The sequence below is a fragment of the Salmo salar genome, chromosome 20 (assembly GCF_965601325.2).
Source record: "Salmo salar chromosome 20, fSalSal1, whole genome shotgun sequence".
In the NCBI taxonomy this organism is placed as follows: Eukaryota; Metazoa; Chordata; class Actinopteri; order Salmoniformes; family Salmonidae; genus Salmo; species Salmo salar.
In genome coordinates, this window is record NC_138310.1 from 93,676,690 (window position 1) to 93,704,107 (window position 27,418).

A 27,418-nucleotide genomic window follows, 5' to 3' on the forward strand; every position below is an offset into this window, starting at 1 on the left:
CAAAACAACAGTGACGTTACTAACTAAGCACGATGTGTATGGTTAGGAGTATGTGTATAAATAAACCTTTAGGCAAACCCGTACAGTTTTCACATTCAAAAGTGATTGCTTTTCCAAATTAAAACTAGTTTGAAAAAAATTATTCAAACATATATTTTTACGGAAAAGAAAGTGTTGTTATTTTACCAAAGATTCTTATAAATAAACCAAGATAGATCACAGCCTTTCGTTTCAAACGGAAAATAAATTTTAGTCATATTGGGCAGAGCCATACACGAGAGAGCGTGATTCTATTGGTGCGTTCAAGCACTCATTTGCATATTTCCGCTAGGGAACGCCTACTCTGTGCCATAACTCATTTCGCCTTTCCTAAACAACGACATATATTTTTTAAAAACGTTATCAAAAAGCCTAGCAAACTTGGTCCACTTTATCTATAACATATTCTAGTTTTGGGAACAGAAAACTGTATTGAGATTAAATGTTCCATCGATGAGAAAATCAGAAGAATATCGGTGAAAATCCATGTCGTTATATCTTCTCCCCACTTCCGGCCGCTGGGCTTCCTCTCTACCATATTTGCTAGTGAGTGTCAATGCCAAATAGCGGATGCTTTTTAAAACATTTTAAAACGATCTGGTGAAATATCTGTGTCATTGTTCAATCTGTGATGCTGCCTTGCCCACGGTTTAGCATAATCATATTCCAGTATTTTACTTGCTATATTGTATTTACTTCGCCACCATGGCCTATTTATTGCCTTTACCTCCCTTATCTCACCTCATTTGCTCACATTGTATATAGACTTTTTTTTCCTACTGCATCATTGATTGTATGTTTGTTTTACTCCATGTGTAACTCTGTGTTGTTGTATGTGTCGAACTGCTTTGCTTTATCTTGGCCAGGTCGCAATTGTAAATGAGAACTTGTTCTCAACTGGCCTACCTGGTTAAATAAAGGTGAAATAAAATAAATAAAAATTGTCTAGTTTAAAATAATGTCGCAGAATCGCACCAATAGCAAACCGCCGTTAAACCCCATCGAAGAAGAAGAAGAAGAAGGAGAACCAATAGCCAGAGACCCAACCCGGATGTGATCTTCAACCAGGAAGGACGGCACAACGTGAATGTCAACTGGCCTTTTATAAACTGAATTTAACCGTCATAATGAATAAATCGTTTACCTTTTTTAGCATTTTAGTAATTGTAGCTCCATATTGCATAATCTAGCGTCTGTAACTAAACTATTTATTTGTTCAACGTTGAAATTTAGAGGCATATAGTAACGATGTTGCCGGCGAATAGGTTGTGGTTGTCTGAAGGAGGTGTTGGACTGTTGCGAAGCCTTCGACATTACTGCCAGAAAACACCCAGAAAACTCACAATATGCGAAGCAATCTCACATTTACAAGTGGGAACAAAAATCAAAGTGCAGGTATTGTAATTGTGTCTACTGTAAACCGTCATTGTAAAATAAGAATTTGTTCTTAACTGACATGCAGGGTTAAATAAAGGTGAAATAAAATACTGTCGTAAATGAATTCATGAGAAGTAAGTGAATGAACGAATGACCCTCAGAGGTCTGCTGCTACTCGGTGTTCATCACCTTCACTGTCATTTACAAATATTACATTTGTAACTTCATTTCTGAATGGTTAAATACGGGCTACTGTATTTAGCTATTTAACTCAGGGCAGGGTTGGTCAAAGTATATCATGTAATGTACTGTCCCTCCTGTGGTGGAAAAAAGTACTTTCTATGCCTGTGATATGTGGTTGTCCCACCAAACTCTAGCTATCTTATGATGAATGCTGTCAGTCGCTCTGGATAAGAGCGTCTGCTAAATGACTAAAATCTAAAAACGACGCTGTTGTCATACTTGAGAAAAAGTAAAGATGCCTTAATAGAAAATGACTCAAGTAAAAATGAAAGTCACCCAGTAAAATACTACATGAGTAAAAGTCTGAAACTATTTGGTTTTAAATATACTTAAGTATCAAAAGTGCATTTAATTGCTAAAATATACTTAAGTATCAAAAGTGAAAGTATAAAAAAATCCTTATATTAAGAAAACCAGACGGCTTTCTGTTTTATTTACAGGTTTACGGGAAGGGCTCACTCCAACACTCAAGACATCATTTACAGTGTGTGTGAATTGGACCATTTTACTGTCCTACTAAACATTCAAAATGTAATGAGTTATTTTGGGTGTCAGGGAAAATGTATGGAGTAGAAAGTTACATTATTTTCTTTTGGAATGTAGTTGAGTAAAAGTTGTCAAAATATCAAAAGTAAAGTACAGATACACCCAAAAATGATTTAAGTAGTACTATTTTTACTTAAAACCTCTTAAGGATCGGACCATTCTTTTCAATTTTCGCCTAAAATGACAGACCCAAATCTAACTGCCTATAGCTCAGGACCTGAACTAAGGATATGCATATTCTTGGTACCATTTGAAAGGAAACACTTTGAAGTTTGTGGAAATGTGAGATCAATGTAGAAGAATATAACACATTAGATCTGGTAAAAGATAATGCAAAGAAAAAAACATGTGTTTTTTTTGTTCCATCATCTTTGAAATACAAGAGAAAGGCTATTATCTGACTTAGGACTCTAGGTGCTATTTAGATGTTGGCCACTAGATGGCAGCAGTGCATATGCAACTTTTTAGACTGATCCAATGAATCATTGCATTTCTGTTCAAAATGTTGTATCAAGTCTGCTCAAATGTGCCTAATTGGTCAATATATACATTTTCAAATACAGTGTGCACTCTCCTCAAACAATAGCATGGTATGTTTTCACTGTAATCGCTACTGTAAATTGGATAGTGCAGTTAGATTAACATGAATTTAATCTTTCTGCCCATATAAGACATGTCTATGTCCTGGGAAATGTTCTTGTTTCTTACAATGTCATGCTAATCACATTAGCGCACATTAGCTAGACACCGATCTGTAGAGATCTTTAAGAGGTTAAGTACTTGACACCACTGTGTCCCTCCTGATATCCTAGGGCTGGGTTCGCTCTGTGAGACCCCAGAAGGAGAACTTGTTTCTCCATGTGAATGACGGGAGCTCCCTTCAGTCTCTACAGGTAGTGGCCAGCTCAGAGCTCAACCACAGGTGAGGACGTACCTGTAGGCTATGTTGCATTATCCTCCTGAAAGTCAGTGTACGTCCCAAATGGTACCCTCTTCCCTGTATAGTGCACTACTTTTGACCAGGACCCCTAGCACCCTCTTCCCTGTATAGTGCACTGCTTTTGACCAGGACCCCTAGCACCCTCTTCCCTGTATAGTGCACTGCTTTTGACCAGGGCCCATAGCACCCGCTTCCCTGTATAGTGCACTACTTTTAACCAGGGCCCATAGCACCCTCTTCCCTGTATAGTGCACTACTTTTGACCAGGGCCCATAGCACCCTCTTCCCTGTATAGTGCACTACTTTTGACCAGGGCCCATAGCACCCTCTTCCCTGTATAGTGCACTACTTTTAACCAGGGCCCATAGCACCCTCTTCCCTGTATAGTGCACTACTTTTAACCAGGGCCCATAGCACCCTCTTCCCTGTATAGTGCACTACTTTTAACCAGGGCCCATAGCACCCTCTTCTCTTTGGGGTGGAGTGACTTGTGTCGCTATATGATGAATCATATAAGGTTTATTACTATACCTATCATGAGTATTTTTCATTGCCTTGATTATCACTCCTCTGTTGTTTCCTGGTTGTTTCTTCTTCTCCAGACTGCTGACGTTTGGGAGTGCTGTGGAGATCTCAGGAAGCCTGGTCACGAGTCCCAGCCGCAAGCAGGAGGTGGAACTGCAGGCTGACCAGATAGATGTGGTTGGAGAATGTAACCCTGTGGTAAATATATAACCAGATGGGTGTGGTTGGAGAATGTAAATATATAACCAGATAGATGTGGTTGGAGAATGTAAATATATAACCAGATAGATGTTGTTGGAGAATGTAAATATATAAACAGGTAGATGTGGTTGGAGAATGTAAATATATAACCAGATAGATGTGGTTGGAGAATGTAAATATATAACCAGATAGATGTGGTTGGAGAATGTAAATATATAACCAGATAGATGTGGTTGGAGAATGTAAATATATAACCAGATAGATGTGGTTGGAGAATGTAAATATATAACCAGATAGATGTGGTTGGAGAATGTAAATATATAACCAGATAGATGTGGTTGGAGAATGTAAATATATAACCAGATAGATGTGGTTGGAGAATGTAAATATATAACCAGATAGATGTGGTTGGAGAATGTAAATATATAACCAGATAGATGTGGTTGGAGAATGTAAATATATAACCAGATAGATGTGGTTGGAGAATGTAAATATATAACCAGATAGATGTGGTTGGAGAATGTAAATATATAACCAGATAGATGTGGTTGGAGAATGTAAATATATAACCAGATAGATGTGGTTGGAGAATGTAAATATATAACCAGATAGATGTGGTTGGAGAATGTAAATATATAACCAGATAGATGTGGTTGGAGAATGTAAATATATAACCTGATAGATGTGGTTGGAGAATGTAAATATATAACCAGGTGGATGTGGTTGGAGAATGTAAATATATAACCAGATGGATGTGGTTGGAGAATGTAAATATATAACCTGATGGATGTGGTTGGAGAATGTAAATATATAACCAGATAGATGTGGTTGGAGAATGTAAATATATAACCTGATAGATGTGGTTGGAGAATGTAAATATATAACCAGGTGGATGTGGTTGGAGAATGTAAATATATAACCAGATGGATGTGGTTGGAGAATGTAAATATATAACCTGATGGATGTGGTTGGAGAATGTAAATATATAACCAGATGGATGTGGTTGGAGAATGTTAATATATAACCAGATAGATGTGGTTGGAGAATGTTAATATATAACCAGATAGATGTGGTTGGAGAATGTAAATATATAACCAGATAGATGTGGTTGGAGAATGTAAATATATAACCAGATAGATGTGGTTGGAGAATGTAAATATATAACCTGATAGATGTGGTTGGAGAATGTAAATATATAACAAGATAGATGTGGTTGGAGAATGTTAATATATAACCAGATAGATGTGGTTGGAGAATGTTAATATATAACCAGATAGATGTGGTTGGAGAATGTAAATATATAACCAGATAGATGTGGTTGGAGAATGTAAATATATAACCAGATAGATGTGGTTGGAGAATGTAAATATATAACCAGATAGATGTGGTTGGAGAATGTAAATATATAACCAGATAGATGTGGTTGGAGAATGTTACCCTGTGGTAAATATATAACCAGGTAGATGTGGTTGGAGAATGTTACCCTGTGGTAAATATATAATTACATCTGAAAAACCCTTGATGCTCTTAAAGACCTTCATACACTGACTATAATTTTTAGACCGACTGTATCTATCAGATCATGATTGTTTCATAAGTTATAGGCTAACCTGTCATTGTTTTGTTATAAATGTGTTTTAGCTTTGATGCTTTTAATGGTGTATCTTACTGTAGTCAGACCCAGTTACCATGCTCTCTGTAGTCAGACCCAGTTACCATGCTCTCTGTAGTCAGACCCAGTTGCCATGCTCTCTGTAGTCAGACCCAGTTACCATAATCTCTGTAGTCAGACCCAGTTACCATGCTCTCTGTAGTCAGACCCAGTTACCATGCTCTCTGTAGTCAGACCCAGTTATCATGCTCTCTGTAGTCAGACCCAGTTACCATGCTCTCTGTAGTCAGACCCAGTTACCATGCTCTCTGTAGTCAGACCCAGTTACCATGCTCTCTGACCCAGTTACCATGCTCTCTGTAGTCAGACCCAGTTACCATGCTCTCTGACCCAGTTACCATGCTCTCTGACCCAGTTACCATGCTCTCTGACCCAGTTACCATGCTCTCTGACCCAGTTACCATGCTCTCTGACCCAGTTAACATGCTCTCTGACCCAGTTACCATGCTCTCTGACCCAGTTACCATGCTCTCTGACCCAGTTACCATGCTCTCTGACCCAGTTACCATGCTCTCTGACCCAGTTACCATGCTCTCTGTAGTCAGACCCAGTTACCATGCTCTCTGACCCAGTTACCATGCTCTCTGACCCAGTTACCATGCTCTCTGACCCAGTTACCATGCTCTCTGACCCAGTTACCATGCTCTCTGACCCAGTTACCATGCTCTCTGTAGTCAGACCCAGTTACCATGCTCTCTGACCCAGTTACCATGCTCTCTGACCCAGTTACCATGCTCTCTGTAGTCAGACCCAGTTACCATGCTCTCTGTAGTCAGACCCAGTTACCATGCTCTCTGACCCAGTTACCATGCTCTCTGACCCAGTTACCATGCTCTCTGACCCAGTTACCATGCTCTCTGACCCAGTTACCATGCTCTCTGACCCAGTTACCATGCTCTCTGACCCAGTTACCATGCTCTCTGTAGTCAGACCCAGTTACCATGCTCTCTGTAGTCAGACCCAGTTACCATGCTCTCTGACCCAGTTACCATGCTCTCTGACCCAGTTACCATGCTCTCTGACCCAGTTACCATGCTCTCTGACCCAGTTACCATGCTCTCTGACCCAGTTACCATGCTCTCTGACCCAGTTACCATGCTCTCTGTTGTTTCAGTACTTTCCGTTTAAGATCAAGGAGAAACATGGTCTGGAATACATCCGTCAGTTTCCTCATCTGAGGTGTAGGACCAACGCTTTCAGTTCCCTGCTGAGAATACGCAGCGAAGCCACCGCTGCTATACAGCAATATTTCAAGGTGAGACGAGACCAATGTTAAACCAGTAGACTAGAATATCATTTTTTATATCAACTCATATCCTTCTTCACACTACTGTCCCAAGCCTAGCTCTGCTGTGCTGGTCTGGCTAGCCTTCACATCCACCGTAGGTGCTGGAACCTTGTCGGGAAAGTACAATGTGAAAATAAAATATCCAAGAGGACCCAATAGTGATAATATTAGTGGTGTTGTTGTTGCAGGAGAAGGGCTTTATTCAGATCCACACCCGAGTCCTCACCTCTAATGACTGTGAAGGGGCAGGAGAGGGGCTTTATTCAGATCCATACCCCAGTCCGGATGATAATATAGTGTTGTTGTTGTTGCAGGAGAGGGCTTTATTCAGATCCACACCCCGGTCCGGATGATAATATTAGTGTTGTTGTTGTTGCAGGAGAAGGGCTTTATTCAGATCCACACCCCAGTCCTCACCTCTAATGACTGTGAAGGAGCAGGAGAGCTCTTCCAGGTTGAGGTGAGCTCTGCGTGTCAGAGAATTACAATTCTATTCTGGCCATCAACAAAATGGTGGAGTAAATAAAGTCTCAGCATAATATAATAATAATAATAATAATAATAATAATAATACTTGGGTTCAGTTTAGTTTGAACATCTGGTTGTTATTGTAAAGAGAAGGTTTAATGTGTCTTCCATCTTCTCTCAGCCTGCAGGTCAGGAGAAGAACCAGGATGAGGAAGGGCACCAACACTTCTTCTCTGTCCCAGCGTACCTGACTGTCTCTGGGCAGCTGCATCTGGAGGTCATGGCTGGGTGAGGACATCCTGGAACTCAGTACCATGCATTCATTCAGTCTCACTCACTCACTCAGTCACTCACTCAGTCACTCACTCAGTCACTCACTCAGTCACTCACTCAGTCACTCACTCCACTCACTCCACTCAGTCAGTCACTCAGTCACTCAGTCACTCAGTCACTCACTCCACTCACTCACTCACTCCTCTCACTCAGTCACTCACTCCACTCACTCAGTCACTCACTCAGTCACTCACTCCACTCAGTCAGTCACTCAGTCACTCAGTCACTCACTCCACTCACTCACTCACTCCTCTCACTCCACTCACTCCACTCACCTCACTCACCTCACTCCACTCACTCCACTCACTCCACTCACTCCACTCACTCACTCACTCACTCACTCACTCACTCACTCACTCACTCACTCACTCACTCACTCACTCACTCACTCAGTCACTCACTCCTCTCACTCACTCACTCCTCTCACTCACTCACTCCTCTCACTCACTCACTCCTCTCACTCCACTCACTCCACTCACTCCACTCACTCCACTCACTCCACTCACTCCACTCACTCACCTCACTCACCTCACTCACCTCACTCCACTCACTCCACTCACTCACTCACTCCACTCACTCACTCCACTCACTCCACTCACTCCACTCACTCCACTCACTCCACTCACTCACCTCACTCCACTCACTCACCTCACTCACTCGATCCAGAGAGAGTATTGTATGTTTGCAGTATTTATACTTTGGGTTTCTATGTCTCCTCCAGGGCGTTTCCAGGAGTGTACACTTTTGGACCAACGTTCCGGGCAGAAAACTCTCAGAGCAGACGTCACCTGGCTGAGTTCTACATGGTGGAGGCAGAGATCTCCTTCACACAGTCACTAGAGGATCTTATGAAGGTATGGAATATAAAGAGTTTCTAACTAGTAATCATCTACAGTACTTGGTGGAGATATAGATCTCCTTCACACAGTCACTAGAGGATCTTATGAAGGTATGGAATATAAAGAGTTTCTAACTAGTAATCATCTACAGTACTTGGTGGAGATATAGATCTCCTTCACACAGTCACTAGAGGATCTTATGAAGGTATGGAATATAAAGAGTTTCTAACTAGTAATCATCTACAGTACTTGGTGGAGATATAGATCTCCTTCACACAGTCACTAGAGGATCTTATGAAGGTATGGAATATAAAGAGTTTCTAACTAGTAATCATCTACAGTACTTGGTGGAGATATAGATCTCCTTCACACAGTCACTACAGCAGTGGTTTTCAACCTCTCCTCGGGGACCCCCAGCTGTTCCAAATCTCTCCTCGGGGACCCCCAGCTGTTCCAAATCTCTCCTCGGGGACCCCCAGCTGTTCCTCTCCTCGGGACCCCCAGCTGTTCCTCTCCTCGGGGACCCCCAGCTGGTCCTCTCCTCGGGACCCCCAGCTGTTCCTCTCCTCGGGGACCCCCAGCTGGTCCTCTCCTCGGGACCCCCAGCTGTTCCTCTCCTCGGGGACCCCCAGCTGGTCCTCTCCTCGGGACCCCCAGCTGGTCCTCTCCTCGGGACCCCCAGCTGGTCCTCTCCTCGGGGACCCCCAGCTGTTCCAAATCTCTCCTCGGGGACCCCCAGCTGTTCCAAATCTCTCCTCGGGGACCCCCAGCTGTTCCAAATCTCTCCTCGGGGACCCCCAGCTGTTCCAAATCTCTCCTCGGGGACCCCCAGCTGTTCCTCTCCTCGGGGACCCCCAGCTGTTCCTCTCCTCGGGGACCCCCAGCTGTTCCTCTCCTCGGGACCCCCAGCTGTTCCTCTCCTCGGGGACCCCCAGCTGTTCCTCTCCTCGGGGATCTCCAGCTGTTCCTCTCCTCCTGGACTCTGATTTGACTAAATTAATCCTTCTAGACCTGATTGACTAAATTAATCAGCATTACCTGGTCTCCTTGTAGACCTGATTTGACTAAATGACTCTGCATTAACTGGTGTCCTTACCTCTTCAGGTGATGGAAGACTTGTTCAGGTCTACAACAGAACATCTCCTAACTCAGTGTCCTGAAGATGTGGCTTTATATCACAAACATGTGTCACCTGGATACAGGGTGAGACAACAGAAAAGATCTAAAAACACAATACCATACATCTGAACATATTGAATGAACTTTGAACTCTCCTCCCCCTCACACCCTATTGATCTAAACTAGAGATTATTCTGTTTTCTCTATTTTCTCCCAAGGACAATGTGGATCTAATGATGAAGAAGAGTTTTAATGTGTAAGTGTGTGCAAGTTTTTTATGTGTCCCAAATGGCTCCCTATTCCCTACAGAGTGCACTACTTTTGACCAGGACCCAAAGGGTAGTAGTGCACTGTATAGGGGATTAGGTTGCTTTATGGGTCATGTCTCACCTCTACCAATCTAAATCAAATCAAATGTCACACGCTTGGTGAACAACAGGTGTTGACTGACGGGGTCCTTGGTAAACAACAGGTGTTGACTGACGGGGTCCTTGGTGAACAACAGGTGTTGACTGACGGGATCCTTGGTAAACAACAGGTCCTTGGTAAACAACAGGTGTTGACTGATGGGGTCCTTGGTGAACAACAGGTGTTGACTGATGGGGTCCTTGGTAAACAACAGGTGTTGACTGACGGGGTCCTTGGTAAACAACAGGTGTTGACTGATGGGGTCCTTGGTAAACAACAGGTGTTGACTGATGGGGTCCTTGGTAAACAACAGGTCCTTGGTAAACAACAGGTGTTGACTGACGGGGTCCTTGGTAAACAACAGGTGTTGACTGACGGGGTCCTTGGTAAACAACAGGTCCTTGGTAAACAACAGGTGTTGACTGACGGGGTCCTTGGTAAACAACAGGTGTTGACTGACGGGGTCCTTGGTAAACAACAGGTCCTTGGTAAACAACAGGTGTTGACTAACAGTGAAATGCTGACTGATGGGGTCCTTGGTGAACAACAATGCAGAGTTAAAGATACCAATGAAGAAGATGGAATATAAATAGTGACCTGATACACAGTGAATAACAATAACTAGTCAAAATTATTATTCAGATCCTTTGACTTTTTCCACATTTTAAATTACATTACAGCCTTATTCTAAAATTGATCAAATTTAATGTTTTTCCTCATAAATCTACACACAATACCCCATATCGACAAGTCAAAAACAGGATTTTAGAAATGTTTGCAAATGTATCTATAAAAAGAAAATGAAATACCTTATTTACATCAGTATTCAGACCCTTCGCTATGAGACTCAAAATTGAGCTCAGGTGCATCCTGTTTCCATTGATCATCCTTGAGATGTTTCTACAACTTGTTTGGAGTCCACCTGTGGTAAATGCAATTGATTGGACATGATTTGGAAAGGCACACACCTGTCTATATAAGGTCCCACAGTTGACAGTGAATGTCAGAGTAAAAACCAAGTCATGAGGTCGAAGGAATTGTCCGTAGAGCTCTGACACAATCCTGGCTCGAGGCACAGATCTGGGGAATGGTACCAAAAAATGTCTGCAGCATTGAAGGCCCCCAAGAACACAGTGGCCTCCATCATTCTTAAATGGAAGAAGTTTGGAACCATTTTCCTTTGGGGTGTTGCTATTGGCCACCAAGTGCTAACAGTCAGTATCTAAATAATATGTGTGAAATGCTTGATAGTGTATGTTATGTGAACAGAGAGGTATCCTTTCTTGGGGACCTGAATATTGACTGGTTTTCATCAAGCTTCTTGGGGACCTGAATATTGACTGGTTCTCATCAAGCTGTCCTCTCAAGAGGAAGCTTCTTACTGTAACCCGTGGCTGTAGGTTATTAATCAACCTACCAGGGTGTTTACAAAACACTACAGGAACAAGATCATCCACATGCATCATTTTTACTAAATCTGTAGAACTTTGTTCTAAAGCTGTATCCGTACCCATTGGATACAATGATCACAATATAGAGGCTATATCCAGGAAAGCCAAAGTTCCAACAGCTGGGCCTAAAATAGTGTATAAGAGATCATACAAAAGATTTTGCTGTGACTCTTATGTGGATGATGTTAAAACATATTGGTTGGTCTGATGTGATTAATGAGGAGCATCCAGACGCTGCACTTGATGAATTTATGAAATTGCTTCTTCCAATTATTGCTAAACATGCACCTGTTAAGAAACTGACTGTTAGAACTGTGAAGGCTCCATGGATTGATGAGGAATTGAAAAACTGCATGGTTGAAAGAGATGGGACAATTGCTATCGATCAATAATGACAAACCTCCTGGCATTGACAACTTAGATGGAAAGCTACTGAGGATGGTATCTGACTCTATAGCCACTCCTATCTGTCATATCTTTAATCTGAGCCTAGAAGGAAGTCTTTGTCCTCAGGCCTGGAGGGAAGCCAAAGTCATTCCGCTACCCAAGAGTGGTAAAGCTGGCCTTTACTGGTTCTAACAGCAGACCTATCAGCTTGCTGCCAGCTCTTAGCAAACTGTCGGGAAAAAAATGGTGTTTGACCAAATACAATGCTATTTCTCTGTAAACAAATTAACAACAGACTTTCAACATGCTTATAGAGAAGGGCACTCAACATGTACTGCACTGACACAAATGACTGATGATTGGTTGAAAGAAATTGATAATAAGCAGATTGTGGGAGCTGTACTGTTAGATTTCAGTGCTGCCTTTGATATTATTGACCTTAACCTCTCTAGGATAGGTGGCACCAAATCATCCCACCTACGTAACAGCCAGTGGAATCCCGTGGTGCGTTATTCAAAAACCTTAGAAATGCAAAAACTTCAATTTTTCAAACATATGACTATTTTACACCATTTTAAAGACAAGACTCTCGTTAATCTAACCACACTGTCCGATTTCAAAAAGGCTTTACAACGAAAGCAAAACATTAGATTATGTCAGGAGAGTACCCAGCCAGAAATAGTCAGACACCCATTTTTCAAGCTAGCATATAATGTCACATAAACCCAAACCACAGCTAAATGCAGCACTAACCTTTGATGATCTTCATCAGATGACAACCCTAGGACATTATGTTATACAATACATGCATGTTTTGTTCAATCAAGTTCATATTTATATCAAAAACCGGCTTTTTACATTAGCATGTGACTAGCATTCCCACCGAACACTGCCGGTGAATTTACTAAATTACTCACGATAAACATCCACAAAAAGCATAACAATTATTTTAAGAATTATAGATACAGAACTTCTCTATGCACTCGATATGTCCGATTTTAAAATAGCTTTTCGGTGAAAGCACATTTTGCAATATTCTCAGTAGATAGCCCGGCATCACAGGGCTAGCTATTTAGACACCCAGCAAGTTTAGCACTCAGAAAAGTCACATTTACTATAAGAAAAATGTTATTACCTTTGCTGTCTTCGTCAGAATGCACTCCCAGGACTTCTACTTCAATAACAAATGTTGGTTTGGTTCAAAATAATCCATAGTTATATCCAAACAGCGGCGTTTTGTTCGTGCGTTCAAGACACTATCCGAAAGGGTAAATAAGGGTGACGAGCATGGCGCAATTCGTGACAAAAAAATTCTAAATATTCCATTACCGTACTTCGAAGCATGTCAACCGCTGTTTAAAATCAATTTTTATGCCATTTTTCTAGTAAAAAAGCGATAATATTCCGACCGGGAATCTGCATTTAGGTAAACAGAGGAAAGAAAATAAAGCATTCGGTCGACTCGGGCACGCGCCTAAGCCCACAGTACTCTGAGCGGCCACTTGCCAAACGCGATAATGTGTTTCAGCCAGAGCCTGCCTCGATATCCTTCAGCTTTTTCCCGGGCTCTGAGAGCCTATGGGAGCCGTAGGAAGTGTCACGTTATTGCAAAGATCCTAAGTCTTCAATAAAAAGAGCCCAGATGAAACACAACTTGTCAGACAGGCCACTTCCTGCATGGAATCTTCTCAGGGTTTTGCCTGCCATATGAGTTCTGTTATACTCACAGACACCATTCAAACTGTTTTAGAAACTTTAGGGTGTTTTCTATCCAAAGCCAATAATTATATGCATATTCTAGTTACTGGGCAGGAGTAGTAACCAGATTAAATCGGGTACGTTTTTTTATCCAGCCGTGTCAATACTGCCCCCTAGCCCTAACAGGTTAAACTGTTGTTGAGAGAACTTGTGTTGTGGCTTTTCTACCTCTGCCATATCGTGGATTCAGAACTATCTATCTAATAGAACTCAAAGGGTTTTCTTTAATGGAAGCTTCTCTAATGTTATACATGTAAAGTGTGGTGTACCGCAGGGCAGCTCTCTAGGCCCTCTACTCTTTTCTATTTTTTACCAATGACCTGCCACTGGCATTAAACAAAGCATGTGTGTCCATGTATGCTGATGATTCAACCATATACGCATCAGCAACCACAGCTAATGAAGTCACTGAAACCCTTAACAGAGAGTTGCAGTCTGTTGTGGAATGGGTGGCCAGTAATAAACTGGTCCTGAACATCTCTAAAACTAAGAGCCTTTATTTGGTACAAATTGTTCCTTAAGTTCTAGACCTCAGCTGGATCTGATATTGAATGGTGTGTGTTGGACAATTTGAGAACTAAATTACTTGGTTTTACCTTAGATTGGAAACTGGTCAAAACATATAGATTCAATGGTTGTAAAGATGGGGAGAGGTCTGTCTGTAATAAAGAGGTGCTCTGCTTTTTTGACACCACATCCCTAAAAGCAAGTTCTGCAGGCTCTAGATTTGTCTTATCTTGATTATTGTCCGGGCGTGTGGTCCAGTGCTGCAAGGAAATACCTAGTTTAGCTGCAGCTGGCCCAGAACAGAGCGGCACATTTTGCTCTTAATTGTAATCAGAGGGCTGATATAAATACTATGCATGCCAGTCTCTCTCTCTTCGCTGAGAGTTGAGGAGAGACTGACTGCATCACTTCTTCTTTTTATAAGAAACATGAATGTGTTAAAAATTCCTAATTGTTTGCATACTCAACTTACACACAGCTGTGACACACACACACTTACCCTACTAGACATGCCACAAGGGGTCTTTTCACAGTCCCCAAATCCAGAACAAATTCAAGGAAGTGTACAGTATTATATAGAGCCATTACTGCATGGAACTCCCTTCCATCTCATATTGTTCAAATTAAACAGCAAACCTGGTTTAAAAAACAGATAAAGCAACACCTCACGGCACAACGCCTCTCCCCTATTTGACCCAGATAGTTTGTGTATTTTTTTTATTTCACCTTTATTTAACCAGGTAGGCCAGTTGAGAACAAGTTCTCATTTACAACTGCGACCTGGCCAAGATAAAGCAAAGCAGTGCGACACAAACAACAGAGAGTTACACATGGAATAAACAAACGTACAGTCAATAACACAATAGGAAAATCTATATACAGTGTGTGCAAATGTAGAAGATTAGGGAGGTAAGGCAATAAATAAGCCATAGAGGCAAATTAATAACAATGTAGCATTAACACTGGAGTGATAGATGTGCAAATTATGATGTGCAAGTAGAGATACTGGGGTGCAAAAGAGCAAGAAGATACATAACAATATGGGGATGAGGTAGTTGGGTCGGCTATTTACAGATGGGCTGTATACAGGTACAGTGATCGGTAAGCTGCTCTGACAGCTGATGCTTAAAGTTAGAGAGGGAGATATAAGACTCCAGCTTCAGTGATTTTTGCAGTTCGTTCCAGTCATTGGCAGCAGAGAACTGGCAGGAAAAGCGACCACAGCAGGTGTTGGCTTCGGGGATGATCAGTGAGATATACCTGCTGGAGTTCGTGCTACGGGTGGGTGTTGCTATGGTGACCAGTGAGCTGAGATAAGGTGGGGCTTTACCTAGCAGAGACTTATAGATGACCTGGAGTCAGTGGGTTTGGCAACGAATATGAAGCGAGGGCCAGCCAACGAGAGCGTACAGGTCGCAGTGGTGGGTAGTATATGGGGCTTTGGTGACAAAACAGATGGCACTGTGATAGACTACATCCAATTTACTTAGTAGAGTGTTGGAGGCTATTTTGTAAATGACATCGCCAAAGTCATGGGGGGCGGCAGGTAGCCTAGTGGTTAGTGCGTTGGACCGGTTGCAAGATCGAATCCCTGAGCTGACAAGGTAAAAATCTGTCGTTCTGCCCCTGAAAAAGGCACTGTTCCTAGGCCGTCATTGAAAATAAGAATTTGTTCATAACTGACTTAGTTAAATAAAGGTAAAATAAAATGTCAAGGATCGGTAGGATAGTCAGTTTTACGAGGGTATGTTTGGCAGCATGAGTGAAGGAGGCTTAGTTTCAAAATAGGAAGCCGATTCTAGATTTAATTTTGGATTGGAGATGCTTATCGTGAGTCTGGAAGGAGAGTTTACAGTCTAACCAGACACCTAGGTATTTGTAGTTGTCCACATATTCTAAGTCAGAACCGTCCAGCGTAGTGATGCTGGACGGACGATCAGGTGCTTGCAGCAATCGGTTGAAGAGCATGTATTTGGGTTTTACTAGCGTTTAAGAGCAGTTGGAGGCTACGGAAGGAGAGTTGTATGGCATTGAAGCTCGTCTGGAGGTTAGTTAACACAGTGTCCAAAGAGGGGCCAGAAGTATACAGAATGGTGTCGTCTGCGTAGAGGTGGATCAGAGAAATAACAGGCCCTCCGATTTGACACACTGAACTCTGTCTGAGAAGTAGTTGGTGAACCAGGCGAGGCAATCATTTGAGAAACCAAGGCTGTTGAGTCTGCCGATAAGAATACGGTGATTGACAGAGTCGAAAGCCTTGGCCAGGACGATGAAGACGGCTGCACAGTAATGTCTTTTATCGATGGCGGTTATGATATCGTTTAGGACCTTGAACGTGGCTGAGGTGCACCCATGACCAGCTCGGAAACCAGATTGCATTGTGGAGATGGTACGGTGGGATTCAAAATGGTCGGTGATCGGTTTGTTAACTTGGCTTTCGAAAATTTTAGAAAGGCAGGGCAGGATGGATATGGGTCTATAACAGTTTGGGTCTAGAGTGTCTCCCCTTTGAAGAGGGGGGTGACAGCGGCAGCTTTCCAATCTTTAGGGATCTCGGACGATACGAAAGAGATGTTGAACAGGCTAGGAATAGGGTTTGCAACAATTTCGGTGGATAATTTTAGACAGGGTCCAGATTGTCTAGCCCAGCTGATTTGTAGGGATCCAGATTTTGCAGCTCTTTCGGAACATCAGCTATCTGGATTTGGGTGAAGGAGAAGCAGGGGGGGCTTGTGCACGTTTCTGCGGGGGGTGCAGAGCTGTTGGTAGGGGTAGCCAGGTTGAAAGCATGGCCAGCTGTAGAAAAATGCTTATTGAAATGATCGATTATCGTGGATTTATTGGTGGTGACAGTGTTTCTTAGCCTCAGTGCAGTGGGCAGCTGGGAGGAGGTGCTCTTATTCTCCATGGACTTTACAGAGTCCCAAAACCTTTTGGAATTAGTGCTACAGGATGCAAATTTCTGTTTTAAAAAGCTGGCATTGCTAACTGTGTGTATATTGGCCCCTGACTTCCCAGAAAATGTGCATATCGCGGGGGCTATTTGATGCTAATGCAGTACGCCACAGGATGTTTTTGTGCTGGTCAAGGGCAGTCAGGTCTGGGGTGAACCAAGGGCTATATCTGTTCTTAGTTCTGCATATTTTGAATGGGGCATGCTTATTTAAGATGGTGAGGAAAGCACTTTTAAAGAATAACCAGGCATCCTCTACTGACGGAATGAGGTCAATATCCTTCCAGGATACCAGGGCCAGATCGATTAGAAAGGCCTGCTCGCAGAAGTGTTTTAGGGAGCGTTTGACAGTGATGAGTGGAGGTCGTTTGACCGCGGACCCATTACGGGCGCAGGCAATGAGGCAGTGATTGCTGAGATCCTGGTTGAAGACAGCAGAGGTGTATTTAGAGGGCAAGTTGGTCAGGATGATATATATGAGGATGCCCATGGTTACGGATTTAGGGTTGTACCTGGTAGGTTCCTTGATAATTCGGGTGAGATTGATGGCATCTAGCTTGGATCATAGGACGGCCGAGGTGTTATGCATATCCCAGTTAAGGTCACCTAACAGAATGAACTCTGAAGATAGATGGGGGGCAATCAATTCACATATGGTGTCCAGGGCACAGCTGGGGGCTGAGGGGGTTCTATAACAGGCGGCAACAGTGAGACACTTATTTCTGGAAAGGTGGATTTTTAAAAGTAGAAGCTCAAATTGTTTGGGTACAGACCTGGAAAGTATGACAGAACTCTGCAGGCTATCTTTGCAGTAGATTGCAACTCCACCCTCTTTGGCAGTTCTATCTTGTCGGAAAATGTTATAGTTAGGGATGGAAGTTTCAGGATTTTTGGTGGCCTTCCTAAGCCAGGATTCAGACACGGCAAGGACATCAGGGTTGGCGGAGTATGCTAAAGCAGTGAATAAAACAAACTTAGGGAGGAGGCTTCTGATGTTAACATGCATGAAACCAAGGCTTTTACGGTTACAGAAGTCAACAAATGAGAGCGCCTGGGGAATAGGTGTGGTACTGCGGGCTACAGGGCCTGGATTAACCTCTACATCACCAGAGGAATAGAGGAGGAGTAGGATGAGGGTACGGGTAAAGGCTATAAGAACCGGTCTTCTAGTATGCTGGGGACAGAGAATAAAAGGAGCAGATTTCTGGGCGTGGTAGAATAGATTCAAGGCATAATGTACAGACAAGGGTATGGTAGGATGTGAGTACAGTGGAGGTAAACCTAGGCATTGAGTGACGATGAGAGCGGTTGCGTCTCTGGAGGCACCAGTTAAGCCAGGTGAGGTCTCCACATGTGTGGAGGGTGGGACAAAAGAGCTATCTAAGGCATTTAGGGTGAGGCTGAGGGCTCTACAGTGAATTAAGACAATAATAACTAACCTAAACAGCAGTGGACAAGGCATATTGACATTAGGGAGAGGCATGTGTAGCCGAGTGATCATAGGGTCCAATGAGCAGCAATAGGTAAGTCAGGGAGCCGTTCGGTAGTCGATACTACGCCAGGCGAGCTGGAAACACGGCGATTCAGACAGCTAGCGGGCCGGGGCTAGCAGATGCGACATCGCAACGGAAAAGCGTGTTGAAACCACCTCGGACGATTACATCGGCAGACCAGTCGTGATGGATCGTCGGGGCTCCGTGTCGGCAATAAAGGGTCCAGACCAATTGGCAAAAGAGGTATTGTAGCCCAAGAATTAGCTGGTTCACCATCTTCGGGTAGCTGGGAGATGAGCCTAGCTCCAGGCTAACTGGTGCTTGCTTCGGGACAGAGGCGTTAGCCAGCAGTAGCCACTCGGTTGCAGCTAGCTAGCTGCGATGATCCGGTGTAATGGTCCAGAGCTTGCAGTAGAAATCCGGTGAAGCGATAGGAGAAAAAGCAGTCCGATATATTCTGGGTTGATATCGTATGTACTGATATGTAGGCTACGTGTGCCTTTTTTTTTTTTTAAATGTATGTAGTTCTGTCCTTGAGCTGTTCTTGTCTATTAATGTTCTGTATTATGTTTCATGTTTCGCGTGGAACCCCAGGAAGAGTATCTGCTGCTTTTACAACAGCTAATGGGGATCTTAATAAAATACCCCAAAAAGGATATTTAATGATTACACAGGGATCATTAATATACAGTGATTACATAATGATTGTTATTTCCATCTCTTTGCTGCAGGATAACCTACACAGAAGCCATAAACATCCTCAACAGCAGCTCCAAGAAATTTGCTTTCAAAACAGATGTAAGTAGAGTACAGCTCTATTCTCTTTCAGAAGGAGATAACTGTAGTCTCTTTCAGAAGGAGATAACTGTAGTCTCTTTCAGAAGGAGATAACTGTAGTCTCTTTCAGAAGGAGATAACTGTAGTCTCTTTCAGAAGGAGATAGCTGTAGTCTCTTTCAGGAGATAGCTATAGAGCTCTTTCAGGAGATAGCTATAGAGCTCTTTCAGAAGGAGATAGCTATAGAGCTCTTTCAGAAGGAGATAGCTGTAGTCTCTTTCAGAAGGAGATAGCTGTAGAGCTCTTTCAGAAGGAGATAGCTGTAGAGCTCTTTCAGAAGGAGATAGCTGTAGAGCTCTTTCAGAAGGAGATAGCTGTAGTCTCTTTCAGAAGGAGATAGCTGTAGAGCTCTTTCAGAAGGAGATAGCTGTAGAGCTCTTTCAGAAGGAGATAGCTGTAGAGCTCTTTCAGAAGGAGATAGCTGTAGAGCTCTTTCAGAAGGAGATAGCTGTAGAGCTCTTTCAGAAGGAGATAGCTGTTTATAAACAGATGTCAGTAGAGTACAGCTCTATTCTCCTTCAGAAGGAGATAGCTGTAGAGCTCTTTTCTAGAATGTTGTACCCTGTGTATTCTGTACTGTGTCAACCTGATTCAATTTTCACACCTTAGATTCTACGTTTTCAGGCATGTGTGGGGTCAAGCCTTTTCTCTCTCATTCTCTTTCTGCCTCTTACTCCCTCCCTCCCTCCCTCTACCTCACCTCTCTCCCTACCTTCCTCTCCCTCCCTCTTTTACTCATTCTCTTCCCCTTTTCGTCCCCCTCCCTCCCTCCCTCCCTCCCTCTACCTCACCTCTCTCCCTACCTTCCTCTCCCTCCCTCTTTTACTCATTCTCTTCCCCTTTTCGTCCCCCTCCCTCCCTCTCTCAGTGGGGCTGTGACTTGCAGACAGAGCATGAGAAGTACCTGGTGAAACATTGTGGCGATTTTCCTCTCTTCGTCACTGATTACCCCTATGCCCTGAAGCCCTTCTACGCACGAGACAACCAGGACCAACCTCTACACACTGTAAGATCACGTAGCACATGGAGGTCTAGTTTGAACGACACATCAGGTTATTATTATAAAAGAGAATGTGTTGTTAATGAGTCACCTTGTTAAATAAAGGCAAAACAAACTCCACTCCATAGTTAAAAATGTTCATTGTTTCACCTATTAAAGTTGTATGGTTCCGGTCATTTCAGTTGAACCAGTTCCGGTCATTTCAGTTGAACCAGTTCCGGTCATTTCAGTTGAACCAGTTCCGGTCATTTCAGTTGAACCAGTTCCGGTCATGTCAGTTGAACCAGTTCCGGTCATTTCAGTTGAACCAGTTCCGGTCATGTCAGTTGAACCAGTTCCGGTCATGTCAGTTGAACCAGTTCCGGTCTTGTCAGTTGAACCAGTTCCGGTCATTTCAGTTGAACCAGTTCCGGTCTTGTCAGTTGAACCAGTTCCGGTCATTTCAGTTTAACCAGTTCCGGTCATTTCAGTTGAACCAGTTCCGGTCTTGTCAGTTGAACCAGTTCCGGTCTTGTCAGTTGAACCAGTTCCGGTCATTTCAGTTGAACCAGTTCCGGTCATGTCAGTTGAACCAGTTCCGGTCATGTCAGTTGAACCAGTTCCGGTCATGTCAGTTGAACCAGTTCCGGTCATTTCAGTTGAACCAGTTCCGGTCATTTCAGTTGAACCAGTTCCGGTCATTTCAGTTGAACCAGTTCCGGTCATGTCAGTTGAACCAGTTCCGGTCTTGTCAGTTGAACCAGTTCCGGTCATGTCAGTTGAACCAGTTCCGGTCATGTCAGTTGAACCTGTTCCGGTCATTTCAGTTGAACCAGTTCCGGTCATTTCAGTTGAACCAGTTCCGGTCATTTCAGTTGAACCAGTTCCGGTCATTTCAGTTGAACCAGTTCCGGTCTTGTCAGTTGAACCAGTTCCGGTCTTGTCAGTTGAACCAGTTCCGGTCATTTCAGTTGAACCAGTTCCGGTCATTTCAGTTGAACCAGTTCCGGTCATGTCAGTTGAACCAGTTCCGGTCATGTCAGTTGAACCAGTTCCGGTCATTTCAGTTGAACCAGTTCCGGTCATGTCAGTTGAACCAGTTCCGGTCATGTCAGTTGAACCAGTTCCGGTCATGTCAGTTGAACCAGTTCCGGTCATTTCAGTTGAACCAGTTCCGGTCATTTCAGTTGAACCAGTTCCGGTCTTGTCAGTTGAACCAGTTCCGGTCTTGTCAGTTGAACCAGTTCCGGTCTTGTCAGTTGAACCAGTTCCGGTCATTTCAGTTGAACCAGTTCCGGTCATTTCAGTTGAACCAGTTCCGGTCATGTCAGTTGAACCAGTTCCGGTCATGTCAGTTGAACCAGTTCCGGTCATGTCAGTTGAACCAGTTCCGGTCATGTCAGTTGAACCAGTTCCGGTCTTGTCAGTTGAACCAGTTCCGGTCTTGTCAGTTGAACCAGTTCCTGTCATTTCAGTTGAACCAGTTCCGGTCATTTCAGTTGAACCAGTTCCGGTCATGTCAGTTGAACCAGTTCCGGTCATGTCAGTTGAACCAGTTCCGGTCATTTCAGTTGAACCAGTTCCGGTCATGTCAGTTGAACCAGTTCCGGTCATTTCAGTTGAACCAGTTCCGGTCATTTCAGTTGAACCAGTTCCGGTCATTTCAGTTGAACCAGTTCCGGTCATTTCAGTTGAACCAGTTCCGGTCATTTCAGTTGAACCAGTTCCGGTCATTTCAGTTGAACCAGTTCCGGTCATGTCAGTTGAACCAGTTCCGGTCATGTCAGTTGAACCAGTTCCGGTCATTTCAGTTGAACCAGTTCCGGTCATGTCAGTTGAACCAGTTCCGGTCTTGTCAGTTGAACCAGTTCCGGTCTTGTCAGTTGAACCAGTTCCGGTCTTGTCAGTTGAACCAGTTCCGGTCATGTCAGTTGAACCAGTTCCGGTCATTTCAGTTGAACCAGTGTCATCTGTAATTTTAAATGTACTTTCTTCCACACTTGCAGCCCAGTCATCCTTACGGTTTAGTGTAAAAGATGAAAGTCCTTTAGTCACCCAGTTGTGTGTGTGTGTGTGTGTGTGTGTGTGTGTGTGTGTGTGTGTGTGTGTGTGTGTGTGTGTGTGTGTGTGTGTGTGTGTGTGTGTGTGTGTGTGTGTGTGTGTGTGTGTGTGTGTGTGTGTGTGTGTGTGTGTGTGCGCCTCCCCAGGCAGCAGCAGTAGACCTATTGGTCCCCGGAGTTGGGGAGATGTGTGGAGGATCTCTGAGAGAGGACAGACTGGACCTACTGAAGACGCGACTAGCACAGTAAGAACACAACATTATCCCCTGAAATAACTCTTTTACAACTTTCAGATAAAATAACATGTCCAATACATATATACTGTATAAATACATACATATATACTGTATAAATACATACATATATACTGTATAAATACATACATATATACTGTATAAATACATACATATATACTGTATAAATACATACATGTATTCTGTATAAATACATACATATATACTGTATAAATACATACATATATACTGTATAAATACATACATATATACTGTATAAATACATACATGTATTCTGTATAAATACATACATGTATACTGTATAAATACATACATGTATACTGTATAAATACATACATGTATACTGTATAAATACATGCATGTATACTGTATAAATACATGCATGTATACTGTATAAATACATACATGTATACTGTAGAAATACATACATGTATACTGTAGAAATACATACATGTATACTGTAGAAATACACACATGTATACTGTAGAAATACACACATATGTTCTGTATAAATACATACATATTTACTGTATACATACATATATTTGCCATACAACAGACAGAAATGTGAAAAGTGGAATATTGAGAATATATATTTACACAACACAGTCATTGATATGTACACATGGAATCAACACAATTTGGTAATTGTTTGTAATTGCTCGTCTGTTAAACACACATGCGTCTTCTTTAGGGCTGGCTTGGATGAGACATACGGATGGTAAGAGCATTTTAATTCAACACGTGTTGATATTGTGTAACTATGTTTGCTTATAATGAAGTACTTTATTATTTTCTACTCCGTTCTACTCTACACTGTTCTATTCTGTTATATTCTACTCTACACTGTTCTATTCTGTTATATTCTACTCTAATCTGTTATATTCTACTCTAATCTGTTCTATTCTGTTATATTCTACTCTAATCTGTTCTATTGTTATATTCTACTCTAATCTGTTCTATTCTACTCTACACTGTTCTATTCTACACTATTCTATTCTGTTATATTCTACTCTAATCTGTTCTATTCTGTTCTATTCTACTCTAATCTGTTCTGTTCTATTCTGTTATATTCTACTCTAATCTGTTATATTCTACTCTAATCTGTTCTATTCTGTTATATTCTACTCTAATCTGTTCTATTGTTATATTCTACTCTAATCTGTTCTATTCTACTCTACACTGTTCTATTCTACACTATTCTATTCTGTTATATTCTACTCTAATCTGTTCTATTGTTATATTCTACTCTAATCTGTTCTATTCTGTTCTATTCTACTCTAATCTGTTCTATTCTGTTCTATTCTACTCTAATCTGTTCTGTTCTATTCTGTTATATTCTACTCTATTCTGTTCTATTCTACTCTAATCTGTTCTATTCTGTTATATTCTACTCTAATCTGTTATATTCTACTCTAATCTGTTCTATCCTGTTCTATTCTGTTATATTCTACTCTAATCTGTTCTATTCTACTCTATTCTGTTATATTCTACTCTAATCTGTTCTATTCTGTTATATTCTACTCTACACTGTTATATTCTACTCTAATCTGTTCTGTTCTATTCTGTTATATTCTACTCTATTCTGTTCTATTCTGTTATATTCTACTCTAATCTGTTCTATTCTACTCTATTCTGTTCTATTCTACTCTACACTGTTCTATTCTGTTATATTCTACTCTACACTGTTCTATTCTGTTATATTCTACTCTAATCTGTTATATTCTGTTATATTCTACTCTAATCTGTTCTATTGTGTTCTATTCTACTCTAATCTGTTCTATTCTGTTATACTCTACACTGTTCTATTCTGTTATATTCTAATCTTTTCTATTCTGTTATATTCTACTCTAAACTGTTCAATTCTATTCTATTCTAATCTTTTCTATTCTGTTCTATTCAACTCTAATCTTTTCTGTTCTGTTCTATTCTGTTATATTCTACTCTAATCTGTTCTATTCTACTCTATTCTGTTCTACTCTGCACTGTTCTATTCTGTTATATTCTACTCTAATCTGTTCTATTCTACTCTATTCTGTTCTACTCTGCACTGTTCTATTCTGTTATATTCTACTCTAATCTGTTCTATTCTACTCTATTCTGTTCTACTCTGCACTGTTCTATTCTGTTATATTCTACTCTAAACTTTTCTATTCTGTTATATTCTACACGGTTTGATTATGTTATATTCTACTCTAATCTGTTCTGTTCTGTTCTATTCTATTCTAATCTGTTCTATTCTGTTCTATTCTATTCTGTTCTATTCTGTTCTGTTCTATTCTGTTCTGTTCTATTCTATTCTATTCTGTTCTATTCTGTTCTATTCTGTTCTATTCTGTTCTGTTCTATTCTACTCTAATCTGTTCTATTCTGTTCTATTCTACTCTAATCTGTTCTATTCTGTTATATTCTACTCTAATCTGTTCTATTCTGTTATATTCTACTCTAATCTGTTATAGTCTACTCTATTCTACTCTAATCTGTTATAGTCTACTCTATTCTACTCTAATCTGTTATAGTCTACTCTATTCTACTCTAATCTGTTCTATTCTGTTATATTCTACTCTAATCTGTTATAGTCTACTCTATTCTACTCTAATCTGTTCTATTCTGTTATATTCTACTCTAATCTGTTATAGTCTACTCTATTCTACTCTAATCTGTTCTATTCTACTCTATTCTACTCTAATCTGTTATAGTCTACTCTAATCTGTTCTATTCTACTCTATTCTACTCTAATCTGTTCTACTCTGCACTGTTTGATTCTGTTCTATTCTAATCTGCTGTATTCTGTCTGTCCAGGTATTTGGATCTGAGGCGGTTTGGTTCTGTCCCTCACGGTGGGTTTGGTATGGGCTTTGAGCGCTACCTGCAGTGTGTTTTGGGGGTCGACAACATCAAAGACGTTATTCCATTCCCCAGATACTCCCGCTCGTGCCTTCTGTAAACTATACACTGAGTGGACAAAACATTAAGAACACCTTCCTAATATTGAGTTACACCCCCTTTTACCCTCTCAGAACAGCCTCAGTTAATCTGGACATGGACTCTACAAGGTGTGGAAAGTGTTCCACAGGGATGCTGGTCCATGTTAACTCCAATGCTTCCCACAGTTGTGTCAAGTTGGCTGGATGTCCTTTGGGTGGTGGACCATTCTTGATACACACAGGAAACTGTTTAATGTGAAAAACCCAGCAGCGTTGCAGTTCTTTACACAAACCGGTGCGCCTGGCACCTACCACCATACCCCGTTCAAAGGCACTTAAATATTTTGTCTTTCCCATTCACCCTCTGAATGGCACACAGACACAATCCATGTCTCAATGGTCTCAAGGCTTAAAAATCCTTCTTTAACCCGTCATCCTCCACTTCATCTACACTGATTTGAAGTGGATTTAACAAGTGACGTCAACGAGAGATCATAACCTGGATTCACCTATATCATGGAAAGAGCAGGTGTTCATAATGTTTTGTCCACCCAGTGTACGGATCACTGTGGTCAGATGATTCGTTTGTAAAGATGTCACTGTTTTTTTTTTGTTTGTTTGATTTATAAAAAGTCAAAAATGATCAAATGTTGTCTGTTGTTGTTTTATATAAGAAACTGTCAAAAATAGTGTATAAATGAATAGCCGCAGGGAAGTAGGGGTGCCGAGGGCGCTGCAAACTACTGCTCATATGTTTAAATGTAATTCGCTACATCCGCAAATAACATCCGATAAACATTTATGTGACTAATAAAAAATGTGATTCGATGTTAATTGGACCAAATGTATTGTTGATTGAGTCTAGTACAGTTTCCCAAGAGTCCTTCAGGTGTACAGACAAGATCACACTACTGTTTACAGGAGGAATTCAGGTGCACAGACAAGATCACACTACTGTTTACAGGAGGAATTCAGGTGCACAGACAAGATCACACTACTGTTTACAGGAGGAATTCAGGTGTACAGACAAGATCACACTACTGTTTACAGGAGGAATTCAGGTGTACAGACAAGATCACTACTGTTTACAGGAGGAATTCAGGTGTACAGACAAGATCACACTACTGTTTACAGGAGGAATTCAGGTGTACAGACAAGGTCACTACTGTTTACAGGAGGAATTCAGGTGTACAGACAAGGTCACTACTGTTTACAGGAGGAATTCAGGTGTACAGACAAGATCACTACTGTTTACAGGAGGAATTCAGGTGTACAGACAAGGTCACTACTGTTTACAGGAGGAATTCAGGTGTACAGACAAGATCACACTACTGTTTACAGGAGGAATTCAGGTGTACAGACAAGATCACACTACTGTTTACAGGAGGAATTCAGGTGTACAGACAAGATCACTACTGTTTACAGGAGGAATTCAGGTGTACAGACAAGGTCACTACTGTTTACAGGAGGAATTCAGGTGTACAGACAAGATCACTACTGTTTACAGGAGGAATTCAGGTGTACAGACAAGGTCACTACTGTTTACAGGAGGAATTCAGGTGTACAGACAAGATCACACTACTGTTTGTATTATGATGACGAAACAAGGCTGAAGAAGGATTAACTTTTGACATCACATCCAGTTCCTGTGGTTATGTGATGATGGCCCTTGTTAGGTAATGGTGTCCAGACTAATTGTGTGAGTTCCTTCACTAACGCCCAGATGAAACTAGGCTTAAGATGCTTTTGGGAAACTGGGCCCTGGGCCAAAGCTACGTGGTGTAGTGTCTCTTTCCTCCACTAGATGGTGCGTT

The 27,418-nt window shown here is 41.8% G+C and overlaps 1 protein-coding gene across 1 annotated transcript; it reads left to right on the forward strand.

The window, feature by feature from the left end:
- The first annotated feature begins 1,098 nt into the window (after positions 1-1,098).
- On the forward strand, positions 1,099-26,438 carry nars2 (asparaginyl-tRNA synthetase 2, mitochondrial). Its single transcript, XM_014163702.3, has 14 exons — positions 1,099-1,434; positions 3,018-3,127; positions 3,748-3,868; positions 6,658-6,798; positions 7,211-7,291; positions 7,481-7,587; positions 8,354-8,486; positions 9,576-9,674; positions 9,809-9,846; positions 19,279-19,345; positions 20,253-20,390; positions 22,571-22,668; positions 23,372-23,398; positions 25,480-26,438. The coding sequence occupies exons 1-14, from the start codon at positions 1,288-1,290 to the stop codon at positions 25,622-25,624; spliced, it is 1,452 nt and encodes a 483-aa protein (XP_014019177.1). The 5' UTR covers positions 1,099-1,287; the 3' UTR covers positions 25,625-26,438.
- The last annotated feature ends 980 nt before the right edge of the window (positions 26,439-27,418 follow it).

Bases quoted from the DNA above. Each gene is read 5' to 3' on its own strand.
- nars2 (XM_014163702.3), top strand. From the start codon at position 1,288: ATGTTGCCGGCGAATAGGTTGTGGTTGTCTGAAGGAGGTGTTGGACTG. The intron at 20,391-22,570 runs GTAAGATCACGT...GCGCCTCCCCAG, and splicing joins AGGACCAACCTCTACACACT to GCAGCAGCAGTAGACCTATT. The intron at 22,669-23,371 runs GTAAGAACACAA...CGTCTTCTTTAG, and splicing joins CTGAAGACGCGACTAGCACA to GGCTGGCTTGGATGAGACAT.